The sequence below is a fragment of the Neomonachus schauinslandi genome, chromosome 5 (assembly GCF_002201575.2).
Source record: "Neomonachus schauinslandi chromosome 5, ASM220157v2, whole genome shotgun sequence".
NCBI classification, from domain to species: Eukaryota; Metazoa; Chordata; class Mammalia; order Carnivora; family Phocidae; genus Neomonachus; species Neomonachus schauinslandi.
Window position 1 is genome coordinate 132,766,483 of NC_058407.1, and position 20,391 is coordinate 132,786,873.

The 20,391-nt window shown below is 38.8% G+C and overlaps 1 protein-coding gene across 1 annotated transcript in view; it reads right to left on the bottom strand.

The window, feature by feature from the left end:
• Positions 1-10,451, bottom strand: part of NET1 (neuroepithelial cell transforming 1) — a 61,769-nt gene extending 51,318 nt beyond the window's left edge. Inside the window, exon 1 of the mRNA XM_021696690.2 lies at positions 10,191-10,451. Within this exon, the coding sequence (XP_021552365.1) occupies positions 10,191-10,318 (128 nt within the window). The 5' untranslated portion in view covers positions 10,319-10,451. The remainder of the gene's footprint in view (positions 1-10,190) is intronic.
• Positions 10,452-20,391: the final 9,940 nt, after the last annotated feature.

Consider the following 20,391-nt stretch of genomic DNA (forward strand, 5'->3'; position numbering starts at 1 on the left):
ACCACAAAAACGAGAATTGCTGCCCTAGAAAAAGCCTGTACAGGTGCGGAAAGAAAATGTACACCAAAATAACCTTATACGATATACCAAATAAACTCCATTTGAATTATGGAAGAAGACTTAAAACTATTATCGTTAATAATATTTCACTGTATAAAAGTATCATAACGTATTTAATTTCCTTCCAGTTTTTTTCCTAACCTTTTTACTATATAAAAGTGTTGTAACATATTTTCTTGCACATACACCCAAATATACTTGTATGATTACTTTCTTAAGATATAAATTCCTATACTTATAGTGCTCAGTTTAAATACATGCACTATTAAAATTTTGTTTTATCTGCCAAATTTCTTCTACAACATCCATGTAATGGGAGTACCAGAGGACAGCAAGGAACAGAAAAAATATTTGAAGAAATAATGCCTGAAAACTTCTCAAATTTACTGAAAAACAATAGCCTACATGTCCAGAAAGCCCAGTGAACTACAAGGAAGATAAGTTCAAAGAAATCCACAGACATATCATAATAAAAATGGTCAAACAAGGATAAAATCTTAAAAGGAGCAAGAGAAAAATGATTTGCCACTTACAAGGTAATCCCAACAAGATTAATGGCTGACCTAGCAGCAGAAACAACAGAAACCAGACAGCAGTGGGATGTCATATTCAAAGTGCTCAAAGAAAAAGACTATCAATAAAGAATTCTATATAAAGCAAAACTATCTTTCAAATATGAAGGTGAACTAAAGACATTATCAGATAAACAAAAACTGAGAAAATTTGCTGTTGTAGACCTGTCTCACATACTAAAGGAAATATTCAGGCTAAAACAAGGGAGTCTACATGGTAATTTGAATCTACCCAAAAAGACAAAGAGCACCAATAAGATCAGTTTAAATGAGAAAAAAAATCCATAAAGAAATTAAAATGCCATAAATTAGAAAACATTCACTTAATGCAAAAGAAAATAAAGGACAAACAGAGAAACTAAGGTCACATATAAAACAAAAAGTAAAATAGCAGGCATAAATCAAACTATATCAATAGTTAACATTAAATGTTGAGTGGAGTAAAATCACACAATCAAAAAATAGATTGTTAACTTGGATTTTAAAAAAAAGAAACATAATCCAACTATGTATCATTGACCCTTGAACAATGTGGGGTTAGGAGGACGTCATGACCCCTCATCCATGAGGTCAAAAATCCATGTTTAACTTTTGATTCCCGCAAAACTTAATTACTAATAGCCTTCTGTTGACCAGAAGCCTTAACTATAACATAAATAGTAGATTAGCACATATTATGTATGTTACATGTATTATATACTGCATTCTTACTATAAAGCAAGCTAGAGAAAAGAAAATGTTATTAAGAAAATCATAAGGAAGGGGCACCTGGGTGGCTCAGATGGTTAAGCATCTGCCTTCCGCTCAGGTCATGATCCCAGGGTCCTGGGATGGAGCCCCACATCAGGCTCCCGGCTCAGCGGGGAGCCTGCTTCTCCTTCTCCCTCTGCCTCTCTCCCTGCTCATGCTCTCTCTCTCTGTATCCCTGTGTCTCAAATGAATAAATAAAATCTTAAAAAAAAAAAAAATCATAAGGAAAAGAAAATATATTCACAGTACTGTAAAAAATTCATGTATTAAGTGGACCCATGCAGCTCAAATCCACATTGTTCAAGGGTCAACTGTGCCATCTACAGGAGACATACTTCAGCTTCAAAGATACAAATAGCTTGAAAATAAAAAGGCAGAAAAAGATATTATGCAAACAGCAAACCACAAGAAAGCTAGACTTGCTATATTAGTATCAGACAAAATAGACTTTGAAACAAAAAAGAATGACCAGAGATAAGGGGGGCATTTTATAATGATAAAAGGCTCAACCCACCACAGAAGCATAACAAAAATATGTGTATCTAATAACAAAATAAAATACAGGAAGCAAAAACTAACAGAAATGAAGGGAAAAACAGACAATTCAACAACAGCTTCAATACCTCATCTTCAATAATGGTAGAATAACTAGAAGATCAACAATCAAATACAAGACTTGAACAACCCTATAAACCAACTAGATCTAGCAGCCATCTATAGACACTACACCCAAAAGAATATACATTCTTTTCAAATCCACATGAAGCATTCTCCTTGAGAGACTATATTCTAGGGCATAGAAGAAAATTTAATATATTTAAAAGGATATACATTTAATATATCTAAAACGATATAAATACAAAATACGTTCTTAACCACAGTCGAATGAAATTGGAACTCAACAACAAGAAAAAAATTGGGAAAGTAACAAGTATGTGGAAATTAAACAATGCACTCCTAAATAATCAATGGGTCAAAGAAGAAAGCAAAGGGAAATCACAAAATAATTTGAGATTACTGATAATGAAGACACAAAATATCAAAACTTGTAGGATGCAACTAAAGTAGTGCTTGAGGGGAAATTTATAACTATAAATAACTATAAATAACTATATTAAGAAAAAGATTTCGAATAAATAATTTTCCATCTTAAGACAACGGATAAAGAAGGGCAAACTAAACCTAACGCAAGCAAAAGGACAGAAATAATAAAGGTTAAAGTAGAAATTAATGAAACAGAGAATAAAGAAACAGTAGAGAAAAATCAATGAAAACAAAAGCTGGTCCTTTGGAAAGATCAACAAAACGGACAAATCTCTAGGCAGACAGATCAAAATAAAAAGAAAGACTCAAATTTCTAGAGACAGAAATAAAAGAGAGGGCATTACTACTTACCTTATAAAAATAAAAAGGATTATAAAAGAATACTATGAATAATTGTATGCCGCCAAATTAATTTAGATGAAATGAGCAAATTCCTAAAAGACACAAACTACTGAAACTGACTTAAGAAGTAGATGTTTAACAAGGGAAGAGACTAAATTAGCAATCAAAAAACTATCCACAAAGAAAAGCCCAGGTACAGATGGCTTTACCCCTGAATCCTAACAAACATTTAAAGAACTAATACCAATTCTTCACTAACTCTTCCAAAAAAAACGGAAGAGTACGGAACACCATCCAACTCATGAGACCGGTATTACCCTGATAATCAATACCAGACAAAGACACTGGAAGAATACTACAGACCAATCTCTTGTGAATGTAGATGGAAAAAATCCTCAATAAAATATGAACAAACTGAATCCAACAGTATAAAAGTTATACACCATGACCAGATAAGGTTTATACCAGGAAGGCAAAGTTGTTACAACACCTAAAAATTAATGTAATAAATTAATTTTATCAATAAAATTTTAAAAAGACCAAAATTGGGGTTGGGGGGGGAGAGAAGCATTTGACAAACTCCAACAACCTCTCAAGATAAAAATCACTCAAAAAACTAGGACTAGAAGGGAACATCTCAGTCTGATAAAGGGCATCTACAAAACCCCACAGCTAACAGCATAGTAAAAGTGAAAGACTGGATGTTTTTGCCCTAAGATCAGGAACTAGATAAGGATTTCCAGTCTTGAGGATTTTATTCAACAGTGAACTGGAGGTTCTAGTGAGGGCAATTAGGGAAGATTAAGAATTAATTAAGATAAAGAATTTCCAGGTTGGAAAAGAAGAAATATAATTATTTTTACTCATTGATGACATCACGTTGTATGTAGAAAATCCGAAAGAATTCACCAAAAAAAACCTATCACTTATTAGAATAAACGAGTTCAGCAACAGTGCTGGATACAAAAATCAACTGTATTTTTATACACTTGAAATTACAAAATTATAAATGAAGTTAAGAAATAAATTCCATTTGCATTAGCATCCAAAAGAAAAAAAACATTTAGGAATAAATTAAGCAAATAGTACAAAAGTTATACTCTGAAAACTACAAAACTACAAAATACTGCTGAAAGAATTAAAGATCTAAATAGTTAGAAAAACACTCCCTGTTCATAGATTGGAACACTTAACATTGCTAAAATGGCAATACCCCCAACAACTGATCTACAGATTCAGTGTAATCCCAATCAGAATCCCAGCTGACTTCTTTGTAAAAACTGACAAGCTGATATTAAACTTCACATGGAGTTGCAAGAGACCCAGAATAGCCAAAACAGTCATGAAAAAGGAAGAACAGAGTAGGACTTGTATGTCTTGATTTCAAAACTTACTATAAAGTAATGACAATCAATAAGGTGTGGTGCTGGCATAAGGATATACATACAGATCAAGGGAATAAAATTAAAAGTCCAAAAATAAACTAAGATACCTATGGTCAACTGGTTTTTGACAAGGTGCCAAGCCCATTTGATGGGGAAAGAACAGGTTTTTCAACAAATGGTGCTGGGACAACTGGATAGCCACAGGAAAAAGAAACAGTACCCGTATTTCACATCATATCTAAAAATTAGCTCACATGGATCAAAGACCTATATAAAAGAGCTTAAACTGGAAAACTTAGGGATTAGCCTTTACAACCTTGAATTTGGCAAAGGATTCTTAGATGTGACACCAAAAGAAAAAGCAACAAGTATAATAGATAAATTGGACTTCATCGAAATTAAAAACTTTTGTTCTTCAAGGGACATCAGTTAACTGAAAAGACAACCCACATAATAAGAGAAAATATTTGCAAATCATATATCTGATAAAGGATTTGAGTCTAGAATAAAGAACTCTTATAACTCAATAATGAAAAAAGGACAAATAACCCAATTTAAAAAATGGGCAAAGGATGGTCCACCAAAAATGGCCACATGATTCTATTCATATGAAATGTCCATAACAAGGGAAATACATAGAGACAGAAAGTAAATTAGAGCTGGGGATAAAAGGGGGGGGGGTTAAGGAGGGGGGATGATAACTGAAAGGCATGGGGTTTCTTTTCAAGATTAAAAGAAAATGTTCTAAAATTAACTGTGGTGATGGTTGCATATACCTGACTACATAGAAAAACACTGTACACTTTAAATGGGTAAAATTGTATGGTATGTGAACCCTGTTTTAAAAAAGCCAATCATACTTTGTTGTTTTTCAAATTCGTGTATAGTGAGTTTATCTACAGAAAGTTTTATATTTACATAGATTTATACAACAGTCTTTCTCCTTATGATTTCTGGATTTGATGTCAGCTTAGTTATTTCTTGCTCCACTATTAATTGATATTACCCCGTCATATTTTATGTATTTTTGTAGATGTCTTACATCCTTTCTGGAAAATGGAATATAGATCAGTTACTTCACTCCCTGGTTTGCCTCCAAGGTTCTTCTAACTTCATTTCTATCCTCATGCTGCCTGTGTTACTACCCTTTCCTCAGCAGACCTCATTTCCACCTTCAAACACAAAAAAATGGAAGCCTCAAATTCCTTCTCACAACCTACCCCATTCCCCAAAACTTACCTAAAGGTATACCATCCATAGCTCTTAGCCAGGCTAAATTCTCTACACTTAATTTGAATTCCATCCTTTTCTGCCTTCTTGGCTGCTTGCTTAATCATCCCTTCTCTCCTGTCTCTTCAACTTCTCCCTCTACCTATCTCCCAAGCATATCAAGTTTATCCCGTCTGCCCCACAAAATTGTGTTGCCTCCCTCCATTATTTCTTGCCTTCCTGTTGCAGTGAAACTTCTTCAAAGTACAATTCACACTCAATATTTCTTGTTTTCCAATCTCATTGCCAGCTCTCAGATTTAAACACTCATCATTTTTCATCCAAGATACTTCAGACTGACTTCCCACCAAGTCATTGTATATATTTGGGATTTTAAATTTGGTATCCATAGTTGGACTGCAAGGGACCACAAATTTGAAATTTTACGTATATCAGCACTTTTTTGGGAATAGTTTTTATAAGACTTAAGGAGTGTTATGACCCCAAATGTTACTTTATTTTTTTTAAGATTTTATTTATTTGAGAGAGAAAGCGAGAGAGAGAGCACAAGAGGGGGTAGAGTCAGAGGGAGAAGCAGACCCCCCGCCGAGCAGGGAGCCGGATGTGGGAGTTCGATCCTGGGACTCCGGGATCACGACCTGAGCCGAAGGCAGTCGCTTAACCAACTGAGCCACCCAGGCGCCCCTTATCTATTTTTTTCAATGAAGGCAGAATGACCTTTTATTTTATTTTATTTTTTTAAGATTTTATTTATTTATTTGACAGAGAGAGTTAGCGAGAGCAGGAACACAAGCGGGGGTGTGGGAGAGGGAGAAGCACGCTTCCTGCCAAGTGGGGAGCCCGATGCGGGCCTCAATCCCAGAACCCTGGGATCATGACCTGAGCCGGAAGGCAGACACTTAAGGACTGAGCCACCCAGGAGCCCCAGAATGACCTTTTAAAATGCAAATATGATCATGTTATTGGCTTGTCTTTCAGTATCTCCCCATCACCTTGAAGATAAAACCCAAACTCTCTGGGTGCCTGGGTGGCTCTGTTGGTTGAGACTGACTTCAGCTCAGGTCATGATCCCGGGGTCCTGGGATGGAGCCCCGCATTGGGCTCCCTACTCTTCGAGGAGCCTGCTTCTCCCTCTCCCTCTGCCTGCCACTCCCCCTGCTTGTGCTCTCTCTCTCTAATAATTAAAAAAACTTAAAAAAAAAACCCCAAAACACCCAAACTCTCATGGCATACAAGGGCTCCTTCAAGATGTGGCTCTTACCTCTTTAGCATAATCTTTCATCACTATCCCTAAGTCCTCCCCCCTACACAATTAGCATCCAGTCACAGCCAACCAGGTATGATACCTAGAACTCATGCTCATTTGCCTCAGGGCCTTTTAGCATGCTTCTCCCCCATATAAAATCACCCATTTACACCTCTCTAAACTGGTCCTCCAAGACTCAGGGATTTCAATAGGAAATCATTTTCTGTTCTTTTTATAAGTGTTCCTTTTATTTGCATCTATGGCATCCTGTGTATATTTCTACAGTAAATTTTACCACAATTATAATTATTAATTTATCTTTCTTCCCTATAAAATTATAAATTCTTTTAGAGTAAGGATAGTATTTTCCATCTCCTATTTCTAGTGTCTTACATGTTTCCTAATAAATCATACCTCATTCTCTTCACAAACCCTGCAAACATTCTAAATTCAGTATTTTAACTAGTCTATGATTGCCAGATTTAATGGCCTTTTTATTTCTTATCTAACTTAAACTTTCTAGTCCTTCCTTATCAGTAACATTTGATATAGTCTACTATATCCTCTTTCTTGAAATCCTCTCATTTGCCCTCCTAGATGCTGTTCTTATTTGATTTTCTTACCTCACCAGCTGCTCCCTCTGAGTATCCTCTTTACCCTGACCTTAAAATGTTGGGAGTGCCTCAGGAGTTAGTCTTCAAACTCTTCTTTATTTATACTCACTATCTAGATGACTTCCCAGTTCCATGATTTCAAGTCTATATGCTCACAACTCTCAAATTTATATCTGGTTACACAGGTGGGTTTGCTTTCTGAAATTTAACTGAGCTAAACTTTTATGATTTGTGCACTCTTTCATTCAAGTTTTATATTTCAATAAGAGGTTAAAAAAAGAGAAAAAAAAGCAAAAAAGAGGGTAATGACTAGAATAATGTATAGAATTGCTGAATCACCATACTGTACACCTGAAACTAATAAAACATTCTATGTTGTATACTTCAATTGAAAAAAAAAAAGAAAAAGAAAAAAAATTGTGATGAACTCTTTAATAAGAGTCTCATAACCTACCCCAAAGCAAACTTTTCCCACAGTCTTCCTTCTGAGAAGAGTATAACCCATCCTTCTGATGCTCAGGCCAAAAATCTCAGTGATCCTTCCACTTTTTCTCTTAACTCCAGTTAATCTATCTGCAAATTCTGTCAGCTCTATTTTCAAACACATCCCAAATATGAATATTTTCCACATCTCCCACTCTGATATGATGTCTCCACTGCAAAACCCTCCCTAATTGGTCTCTGCTTATAACAGTCACAGTGGTCCTTGTAAATATAGGTCACATCATTTCCTCTTGCTTCCCAACTAATTTAAATTTAAAGTCATTTCAATGGTCTCCCAGGTACTGCATCATCTGCCCCAGCCATCTCTCTGACCTCATCCTCTGCGCTTCTTCCCTTTGTTTCACTCCACTCGGTTTGGCTTCTTGGCAGTTCCTTAAACACACCAAATGAGATTCTACTTTAAGGCCTTTGCACTTGCTGCCCCTCTCTCCAAATATTCACATGGCTTAGTTCCTTAATTTCTTCAGATCTCAAATGTCATCATCAGAGAGGCTTTTCCTTCTGCTCTTTTAAAAACAGCAACACTGGGCGCCTGGGTGGCTCAGTGTTAAGCGTCTGCCTTCGGCTCAGGTCATGGTCCCAGGGTCCTGGGATGGAGCCCCGCATTGGGCTCCCTGCTTAGCGGGAAACCTGCTTCTCCTCCTCCCACTCCCCCTGCTTGTATTCCCTCTCTTGCTGTCTGTCTCTCTCTCTCTGTCAAATAAAAAAATCTTAAAAAACAAAAAAACCCCCCAGCAACACTACCCTTTCCTTATGACTATCCATGCCTTAATTCTCTTCACAGCATGGCCACCTGATATTATATATATTTGATTATTGTCTTTCTCCCCCATCAGAATTTAAGATTCATGAGAACAGGGACTTCATCTATTTTATTCACCAGAATTCCCAGTATCTACAACAATGTCTGGAAGGTGCTCAACAGTATTACAGAATGAATGTAGAATGAATTTAACACTGCCTCTGTTTGATATTTCTGAAATTCTATTTTCCTTAGCCAGTCTTTCCATCTCTCAGTCTGAGTTGACTTTTTTCTCTCTGCTCTTTCACTACCTCTTAAATAGAAGCTGGAATCAGTACAAAGATTTTACAAAGGTATATTAAGACAAGGAGTACCCTAAACTTCAAAATAATAAAAATCAGTTTCTAATGAAAAAAACCCTAGATTTCTGCAGAGTAACTTAACAACGGGTTTATAAATGCCTTCCTGGTAAGTAAGGTGTCCTGGCTCTCAAAAGGGATCAGCACATCCAGGTATAACTGGAATATGTAAGGGACTGTAGTTTGCCCAAAGCAATATGTGAAATGGACCATAGGGACTTCTGAAATGATATGTGGAATTCTAACAGGTAAAAACCAACAAGTAACAGTTAACTTATGCCGAGAGCTCTCTGTGTAGGTACTATGTACACCAGGTACATGCATCATCTTGCTATATTTCACCATTTCTAGGAAGGGGGTACTATTATAGTCCCCATGGTACAGATGAGAACAGAGCCTTAGAGATGAAAGGTCCGACACGCAGTCATTGGACCCTACCACCTCCAACAGTGTGATGGGAAAGCGAAGTTCTCAGTACTTCTTTACAGCGCTCCTCTTCCAGACACAGCCTTCTGAAACCCTCCAGTGCCCACCCTTTCCAGACACACGAGACAGAATGTGAAATGTGTTAACAGTGAAAAAGTCAGCGGCCATCCTCTGCCATCTCTTCACCCGGGAGGCTGGAACCGGGAGCTGTGCTCGGTTCCCCAACGTGGCCAGTTCTCGAAAACAAGAATTCTGGAGTCCCGCAAGACATTTCACGTGAACGCTCGCTTTCAGGCTCAAAGTTTCGTGCCTGTTACAAGTCGTCCGGCTCCAGTGACGAAGGCTCTTCCCGGCGCCCGCAGGCTACAGGCCAGTTTCAGTCTCCCGGTTCGCATTTAGGACCCGCTCCCGCGGCAGCCCTGGCCCGGCAGCGGGTGAAGAACCCACCCACCACCTCCGTCCGCCTGCGCCGCCCCCCACCCCTGCCGCCTGGGGGAGGCGGGAGCAGGAGGGGCGGGAGCAGCCTGCGCCCCCGCCAGAGGAGGAAGAGGAACCAGTGCAGGAAGAGAGGAGCAGGAGGAGGGGGAGCAACCCGCGCCCCGCCTGAGAAGGGCCCGGAGGAGGAGGGTCAGCAGTCCGCGCCCTCGGCTAAGGCCAGGAGGAGGAGGAGGACGTGGAGGAGGAAGAGGGTAGGCAGCCCGCGCCCCCACCTGAAGAACAGGAGGAGGAGGAGGATGAAGAGGTGAGTAAAGAGCGCGCGCCCCTGCCTGAGGAAGGTCTGGAGGACGAGGAGGGAGGTGAGCAGCTCGCACCTCCCCGCGTCCCTCCCCGCGTCCCTCCCCTCTCTCCCCCCTTCCCCGTCCGGCCTCGGACCGGACGCCCGGGTCCCCACGTCGCTGCCGCCCCCCGCGCTTACCGGCCGTCCAGCTCAGGCCTGGGGGTGTCGGCCGAAGGTCCCCCGGCGCCGTCCGCGTTGAGCCCGGAGGCCCGGCGGCTTCGCCTCCGCGGCCGGGGCTGCTTCTGGGCCGCCAGCTCGGGCTCCATGGCGCGGAAGGGGGGTGGGGGTGGGGCGGTGGCCGGGTGCCCGGGAGACCCGCTGGGACGGGCACCGCGCCCGACCACTTCTGCCCGGAGAGCAGTTCCTGTCAGGAGGGCGCCGCCACCAACGCCGCCATCTTCCGGGGTTTGAAAATGGCGGCCGTGCGGCGGCCAGCCAATCGGGAGACAGCAGGCGGTTGCTCGGAAACGTGAAGTCCCGCCCCTTTGGCGCTGAAGTAGAGGCTGGAAAGGCAGGATGGTGGAGGGTGACAGCCCTGCACATTAGTGGACGGCCTTGGATTTAGTTCAGACTCCATTTCTAAATCCCCAAGGCCTGATTCCTACTTCACCGTTCATTAGGACTTTCGCCACAGGCCAGGGCGAATTGGAAACATGAGGTCTTTCTTAGTACTGGGGGAGAAGAGGGATTGAAAGTGATGACCTAAACTAAGATTTGGTGGTTGGCCACATACACGCTAAATTATTCATGTGAGATAAATCCCCGGTTACCACAGGTAATGGAAATGTGTTCTCGGGCTATCTCTAGGAAACCACTAAAATCTGATCGTGAGTCGTCCTAGGGAGACAGAGCCTCTCATTAGCAAAACGGAGCGAAGGTGCCTTCATCCTCTAAGTTTATGAAAGCGGCAAAAAGCACATCATCAAGTAAAGGACCTTCTCAAACAAAAAAGACGATCGTTAAATAGCACATTCTTTGATTTTTAATATTGTCTTTTATGTGTCAAAGGCTTAACAAATAGCTTCTCCCTTTGACACTACAATTCCATTTCCGGAGAAATCTATCCTAAGGAATAGAATTGTATATACCCCGAGGGGTGGCAGAATGTGCCACCCCGGAATATGGCATGAAGGTTATTTTGAGCTCTAGGCACTTGAAAAACACCAGTCGCAAAAAGGGCATTCTGATCTCCCCTTTTCTTCTTGAAAGCTGGGGATAAAACTTCCATGTTGAAAGCTGCCCTCCCTGTACCATGAAGAAAGAAACATTCTTATCAACAGAGATTGGGGGGGTTAGGAGGAAGCCCAAGGAAAGAGAATTCTGTAGAAACAGCACTTGTTAAAGTAACTTTTACCTTCCTTTGGTCTCCTCATGTATTTCAGCTACTTTTTCCCCAATTGCCTCTTTTCATCTGACCTAGGATAAAAGCACTAAGGTTTTGCCAATTCTTTGGGTCTTCATTTTCCTATTGGGGCTCCTGTGTACATGTGAAAATGTATTTGCTTTTCCCGTTAATCTATATTCTGTCATTTTAACTCTCATCCCCACCCGGACACCCTGAGAGGGTAGAAGTGAAATTTTGTTTTCCCTACAACATCAAGATATTAATGGCACTGATGTTATAATATCAGAAGTAAAGACAGTCTAAATAAAAAATGGTAGGGAAATGGTTAATTATAGTTGATCCACTGGAAAGAATATTTTCAGCCAATAAAAATTAACTATGAAGTGTATACTAGGATAAGTACTGTAATTTTGAAATAAAAACATGGAATATAGAGGTATATTCAGTATATTCTGAGTCATGAATTGTAAGAGATTGAACAGAGGAAGAAGATGCAATCAATATTAAAATATCTCTAATATAATATAATATATAATATAATATATAATAAAATATCTCAATATGAGTATTGAATTTTTTTTTTACTTTCTTGTATTTCATAATTTTTTACATCATGAGATGCTGAACTTGAATTACATTTATAACACAGGAAAAATTCTTGTGTTATAAGAATCATGTTGAGATATTCTACCTTATCCTATCCTCCACCAAAAATTAAAGAAGAAAGTATTGCTTTGTAGCAGTTAGAGTAAAACGGTACAGAAATGCTGTCTAAGGAGCTTTTTTTTTTAAGTTTATTTATTTAAGTAATCTCTATACCCAACGGGGGGGCTTGAACTCGACCCTGAGATCAAGAGTCACATGCTCTCCCACTGAGCCAGCCAGGAACCCCTAAGGAGCTGGTTTCCACCCAAATACAGATTTACAAATATTATCTTGGGGGGGGGGGGGTCTCTCTCAAAGATTATTTCAACAACTAGTAGACTGATACAAATTAGTACACAAATCAATAATTCTAAAACCCATTCTCTTACATTCTCTAAATAGATCAAACTCTCTTTTTGTAAAACTACTCACCAAGTGATATATATCATGCTTGTTTCAGCAACCAGTAAGGTCATACAGTATGTGCTGTATGTAAGTGGGGTTATAGAGGGAAAATGCTGGGAATGCAGTTTCTTTTATTCTGCCAATTCCAACAGTCTGCCTGCCCCCTCTGCATGCCGGATACTTCAGTTCTTTCCCCAAGCCCTCAGACACATGTTTTGCAGAAAAATCAGAATGAGAAGAATTTCTTAAAGATACCAAAGCTGTGCTTTCTTAAACTGCCAATGGGAAGGTTACTCTGATGGTAAACATATTTGATGAAGAAAACGTCCAATCATCTATCTGACCAGCAGAAGAGTATTTATAGGCAAAACAGGGCAGACTATTTGAAATCAGGTTTGTTGTTTCTTAAAATCTATCATGTGTGTTTGTGTGTAGGGGAAGGGAAAGTTGTTCATTTTTTTTTTTTTTTTGCCTCTATCTATCATCTATTTATGATCTTGGTTTGCTTTTAAATATTTCAAGGAGAAAAACAGTAAAATTGGAAACTGGAATGTCAGCTGGGGGGTTTAAAAAGAATGGAACTTGGGAAGAAAAATGTGTGGCCAGGAGAAGCACAATTAATTGGAAGTAGTTTGAGGCAAATTGCTTTTATGCTTAGACCATCTTGGGAGGAGGCCATTGAAGTTTCAAAGTACCGAATTATGTTAGTTGTGGGGGAGGAGGGAGGAGAGGGAGGAAGGTAGGGATGTGGGCACCGTGGGGGTGGGAATGACAATGGAAAGTGATTCTGGCTGTGGCCGCCAGGGCTGCCAACAGAGAATTAGCAAAGATGCCCTCAGAAATGTCAGAATATCAGTCAGAATTATTTCTCAGAGCTGAAGAATTTTTGTTGAACAGGAATTTCTTGCTTAGAAGGTTTCTTTTTTCTCAATCACTTAGCCAGTGAGTTAACTGGCCTATATTAAAAAAATACTTAAGAGAGGAACTTTGTAAAGATAGGGAATCCTAACCATACACACCACACTTTTATACTTGCAAGTTTTTTTTCACTCTCTTTCAAGACCTAAGGACCGCCACCCCATGTGTCAGTGAGGGTTCTACCACAGAAATAGAGCTCGTTATAAATAAATTTTTATTTATGTCTATATTTATATAAAAATGGAGAATTATATAGAGGAGAGATTTATTTATATTTTTATATGTATATGAGGTAATGAAGTAGTATATTGCATATTTACATGGAGATGTATTTCATGGAATGGTTTATGTGATTGTGGGCACTCTAAAATCTGATGTCAGTAGGGCAGACTGGAAGGCTGGCAACTCGGGTAGGAGCTGAAGGCTCTGCTGCTGCTTTGCTCCTAAGGCCTTTCAACTGATTAGATGAGGCCCACCCACATTATCAAGGGTAATGTTTACTTAAAGTCAACTGATGGTCAGTGTTAACTGTATCTACAAAACGCCTTCTCAGCAACACCTAAATTAGCGTTTGGTTGGGGGAATAACTGAACACCATGGGCTAGCCAAGTTGATACATGAAACTAACCATCACAACAGAAGACTTCTCCAGACTTGAAATTCCAATTATTATTAGTTTAGGGAACTTTATTCCTTTAGGATTTAGTCTTTCAAGGAAGAAAGGAATTACTAAAAAAAATTATTAATACTAAGATGCATTTCTTAAGTTATATTGCAGAAGAGATTTTTCTAATTTTGTTCTAATTCCTTTGCAAATCTACGTTAATCATAGCTCTAAGTGAGGTTGAGAATTTAAAAAAAAAAAAATAATGAAACATACTGAATGTGTCGGTGGACCAGAAATGAGATACTCAAATCATCTGATTTCCCCTTATCTTGTTTCAAACTAAAAATAATCAGGGGCCAATGGGAGAAATTTGACATAGCAACAAAATAAACTTGATTATGATTTTATAAAACAGAACTGGCTTACTCTTTGTCTTTATTATATGGAACCACCAGAACCCTAAAAGTTCAGGGGATTATTGGCAGATAGAGACAGATAGGATTGACTTTATGAAGATCAAATTCTGTGGCAAGTAGAACTCATAAATTCAGGAGAAAACTCCTGGAGAACACACGATTAAAGGAGCTCCCCTTGCAAAATCAACAGATACAAGATGTTTAAATGATTTGTTGGAGCCATTAAATTGGAAGGTGCATTTGGAGCTGGTGAGTCAATTCGCCTCTTCCCCCTCCTCTGCTTATGAAGTATACTTGCCCATAGGCTCAAGCAGTGAGTAGGGACCCAGAGCTGGAGACATGGAGCAGTGCCTCAGGAAGCTGAATATTCCAGGGAAGATGGGGAACACTAAAGCAGAAGACAGATAGAAGCCACTCTGGCCGTACATTCCAACCCTCCTCCTTTATCACTAGAAACAGGCTGTAGAAAATAGCACATACAGGCTGGCAAACAGAGGTCTAAGACAAACTGGATAAAAGACAAAACCACAACTGTTAAAAGATTTAAGGAAAACCTTCACAATGAAAGACATCAAAATCCTAAAGGAGGAAGAATTAGAACACAAGGAAAGAGAGTAAATAATGCAAACAGAAGAACTTCAAAGGGAGACGTGAGATGCCAGTTCAGCCATGAAAAAAAAAATACACTAAAACTCTGGTCATTTAAAATAAAAATAAACGGGGCACCTGAGTGGCCCAGTCAGTTGAGTGTCTGCTTTCCGCTCAGGTCATGATCTCAGGGTCCTGGGATCAAGCCCTGCATCGGGCTCCCAGCTTGGCAGGGAGTCTGCTTCTCCCTTTCCCTCTCTGCCCTTCCACCTGCTTGTGCTCACTCTCTCTCAAACAAATAAATAAAATCTTTAAAAAACATAAAATAGAATAAAATAAAAATAAACCAAAAGACACATCAATAGCAGAACCAACACAGATGAAAAGCAAATTAACTAAACAAAGGTTCTAGCTGAGAAATTTTCCGAGAATACAATGCAAAGAGCAAGAAAAAGGGAAGTATGAAAGAAGAATATAGAGTCAAAAGGGCAGAACTATAAGTTTCAACTTATATCTAACAAGAGTTCCAGGAAAGAGAACAGGCAGTACGGAGAGAAGAAAATAATCAAATAAAAAGCCCAGGCCCAAGAAAACAAGACCTGAATATTAGAAGTGTCCTCCAAGTATGGAACGAGGTGATTTAAAAAAGATTACATGTAGCCACAGCATGGAAATTTTCATGTTAAAAGAAATAAAGAGAAAAATCATAAAAGTTTTCAGAGAAAAATAGGCTATGTACAAGGAACAAAGAATCAGAGCAGTATAATATTTTTCATCAGAAAGGAGGAATAATGGTCAATATCTTCAAAGGTTTGAGGACATATGGTTTGGAACCTAAAATCCCATATTCAAACAAATTGTTATTATTTAAGGGTGAAGAAAAAGTGAACACATTTTTGGATCTGCAAGAACCTATCAAATGTACCATCCACATAATTAAAAGAATTACTTGCATGTATAATCCAGCAACATGACTAACAAATCCAATGAGAGAGAATAAGTAGGTTACAGGAAGCAGCAGTATATAAAGAAGCCAGTACAATTTATATTTATGCCTAAATAATTTTTAATGGCTAGTGCAAAAAATTTATTGTAATGACACTTTGTCACCAAAATTCCAGATATTATCAATTTTGGAAGCAATGGAAGTGAGGATTGCATTAAAAGGGGAAGATCGAGAGGTGCCTGGCTGGTTCAGTCAGTGGAGTATACTACTCTTGATCTCAGGGTTGTAAGTTTAATCCCCACATTGGGCGTAGAGATTACTTAAACATAAAATCTTAAAAAAATTTTTTTTAAAGTGGGGAAGATTGAAAATATGTGTGTGCGTGCATGCACGCACAGGCATGAACATGTTTTGGTGGGTAATAGATTTCTAAAAGACTAAAATATATAAGATTAAAATAATATGTAAATTGACAAATATAATCAAATTTGCAGATGAAAAATTTGAGAGTAACAGAAGTACTGGAAAATGGGCTACAACTTACAAACCACTAGAAAAAAAATTGTGGTATGCAAAGAAAATTCAATCTATCAAACTGGAGGAAAGTAAGAAAAGGAAAAAAGCATAGTCAGTGGAAAACATAAAGTAAGGCAAGAATATACTCAGGCATATTGGTAATCACAAGCAATGTGAACACAGTACATTTTCCCACTGAAAGACAAAGACTCTCAACCATCCTCACAAGAGACACATCCACAACAAGTTTAAAAATAAACAATTGGACTTCCAGCTCCAGTAATATAATGGGATAAGTTAGTTGGACCCCTTTGACCACTAAGTGAAACTAAAAATACCTACTGACACACGAACACATCGAAAGCATTGATGAGTAAGATAGTAAAGAATTACGAGGCCAATTGCTGAGGAAATATGAGAGAGATACGTGGAGGCCAGAAGCGCCCTCTTGTGTTAAAGGTGCTTGCCAAACAGGGAACAATCAGTTTTCATGGACTCAGTGAGCACAAGGGAGACGACTCAATGCCCAGGGCCCAACCCAAGACAGTTTCATAGGTGATCCTTCTCCATAAAGTTCAACTCCCAAAATACTTTTAGGATAAGGGCAAGTCCACTCCACACCCAAGAGATGACAAGGTTTTTCCCTGGCGTTGAGCAGAGCAGGACATAGGGAGGGATTGCCTCTCAGAAGTTATAACTACAAGCTGACCCTAGACGAAAAGGTAACCTAAAATCACTTCACTTGGATAGTCTGAAAAATAAACCTTCAGTGAATCAATTTAAACAGATAATGCCCCCTACATGCCTTGCAGAAGTAAACGCAAATTGTCTCTGGAGAAACATGTTCATCCCAGACCTCAAAGACTCCCTTCAAATAAGTTTTCAAAGCAAACCAGAAGCTCACAGTCAAAAACAAGTACATAAGGGAAAAAAAAAAAAAAAAGCCAGTGTTGGTACGAATCAGAAAAAATAACGGACAGAGGAAACAGATCTGCAAAGATGTTTGTTTTGTGGAATAATCAGTTAGATTAGGAAATATCTACAGTTACTATGTCTAAACCAATAGAAGACAAGATGGACGATATCTTCGGGAAATAGTCAATTACAAAAAAAGCTGGATGTAGCAGATTTCAAAAAAAAAAACTTCTAAAAACGAAAAAATATAGTCATTACAATTGACAACTCAGTGCGTGACTTTAAACAAAGATTAGGTAAAGCCAAAAAACAATGGATGAAGGGGAAGATAGCTGGAGAAATTAAGCAGGATGTGGCACAGAGGTATAAAGAGATTGCGAATATGAGATGTTCAGAGATGTATAAGCTACAGTAAAAATGTCTAACAAAAAGAAGAGGAAAGAGAAAATGGGAGGAAAGCAATATTCAAAAAGATAATGGCTGAGAACTCTCTAAAAATTAAGAAAGACATGAATCTACAGATCATTAGTCCCAACAAATCCGAAGTCAGACAAATAAAGAAATCCACATAAAGACACATTATGGTAAAACTAAAGAAACCAAAGACAAAGATAAATCCTAAAGCAGCCAGAGAGACCTTTTAAAAGGAGCAACTTTTATACCAACGGCTTCTCGTAGGCAGGAGCTGGGCCAGAGGCCAGTGGACTCAGGGAGAAATGCTGGCATAGAATTTCATACCCGGTGAGATACCTCTCAGGAAGGTGGGTGAAATAAAGGCATTTCAAACACAAAGCAATAATAATAATAATAATAATAATTGAAAGACCTCACTCAAGGAAATTCTGAAGGATTTACTTCAGACAGAAGTAAAAGAAAAAAAAAAGTGGGAGAAGGAATGAGAAGCAAAGAAAGTGGTAAAACAAACATTGATTTTTATGAAACAACAACAATAATGCCCTGTAGGCTTAAATACATTTCACTGGTACAAAAGAAAGGATGCCAAAAGATAACCTAGAACATGGGGACAAACAGAAATAAGATAAAAGCACAAAGTAAGATATCTAAACCCAGCTATATTAGTTATTGCATTAAATGTAATGGACTAAATTCTTCAATTAAAAGATAAAAAGGAAAAAATTCAGGTACATTATGCTTACAAAGGACACATCAAGAATATGAGAATACTGAAAGGTTTCTAAATTCTAAGAATGTAAAATGACAGAGAAGACATCATTCAGACACTAACCAAGAAAACTATATTAAAGTAATAATATTACTATTATAATAAAGAGTTTAAAGCAAAATCATTCGTAGGTATAGTCATTTTAAAATGATAGAATGTGGGGGCACCTGAGTGGCTCAGTTGGTTAAGCATCTGCCTTTGGCTCAGGTCATGATTTCAGGGTCCTGGGATCGAGTCCCATGTCAGGCTTCCTGCTCAGTGGGGAGCCCCTTTCTCCCCCTCTCTCTGACCGTCCCCCTCCTCATGTTCTCCCTCTCTCTCTCAAATAAATAAAATCTTTAAAAAAAATAAAATAAAGTGATAGAATGTTTCAATTCCATAGAAAATCTAACAATTTAAAATTCACATGTTCTTAATAACATAGCCTCAAAATATATAAAGCAAAAATTGTCAGAAAGAGAAACAATCAACAATCATAATGGAAAAAATTTAACACATCTTTAAAAGGAATCAATACTGAAAATTTAGACTACACAGTAAATCAGTTTGAAATGTGTATATAAAACATTGCATCCAACAAACTACAGAATACATTCTTTTCAAGCATTCACAGAACATTTTAAAAAATTGGCCATATAGCAGAACATCAGGGTTGTCTTGACACATATGTAAAGAGAGAAATCATTTAGAGTATGTTCTCTGATCTTAACTCAAATAATCAAAAATAACGGTATAGGTGTATGTTATATATAATAATATCACAATTTAGAATAGAACAAATAATAAAATTAGTAATAACCGAAATGTAGAAAATCCTCATACATTTGGAAGTCATGGTGGTCACGGTCAAGGCGCATGAGTAGGAGATGGGAGGTAAAAAGGATACTTTGTTGGTTTGCTCTATGTCCCCAGGGATTGTTTGAATCTTACTTAAAGATACTCATGTAGGGGCGCCTGGGTGGCTCAGTCGTTAAGCGTCTGCCTTCGGCTCAGGTCATGGTCCCAGGGTCCTGGGATCGAGCCCCACATCGGGCTCCCCGCTCGGCGGGAAGCCTGCCTCTCCCCCCTCCACTCCCCCTGCCTGTGCTCCTCTCTCAATGTGTCTCTCTCTGTCAAATAAATAAATAAAATCTTTAAAAAAAAAAAAAAAAGATACTCATGTAGTACTTATGTGCTAGAAAAAGCTGTTGGCCGTTGCAGCAAATTTTACTCCTACTCTTTCCCCATCCATGCTTAATACATTCTTAATCCAGGAGGAGGATTTTTTTAAGGAGACAACTGTTATTTTTAACCAAAACAGGTTTAAGTTGGAAGTAGATTTGGGTAAGCTCTAAGGATACCACCTGTAGTTGTGCACAGAGTATCTCAGGCTGTTCAGGTCCCGCACGGCCGCTCTGGGGAAGAGAACAGAAAAACCAAGAAGGGGCTGTACTGCTTTAAGTGAAGCAGGTGTCGCAGCCCTCAGGTGGAGTCATTTCCTGCCCTGTGATAAAGTCTGCCTGGGCGTGCGGCTCGTCATTGCAGCAGCCCAGCAGGGGTACCTCCAGATCAGCATGGTAAGTGGCTAGGATCCTCGTACGCGCTTATCAGTGTTGCCGCGGTGTTGTAGCAAATCTTACTCATCATACTTGGCCCTCTTCCCTGCCAAACTATCCTTAATACATTTGTAATACAAGAGAAGAAATTTTTAAGGAGGCATTTGCTTCTTCCAGTAACTGTGTTTGAGGCAGATTTGGATAAGCTCTCGTCTGTTCATCTGTGGTTTTGCTGCTTTTAGGAAAAGCTTAGTGGATGTGCATGTTAAATACTGCTTTTAACTGAAGTGTTGAAACGAGAACCCCTCCTTCCTTTAGTT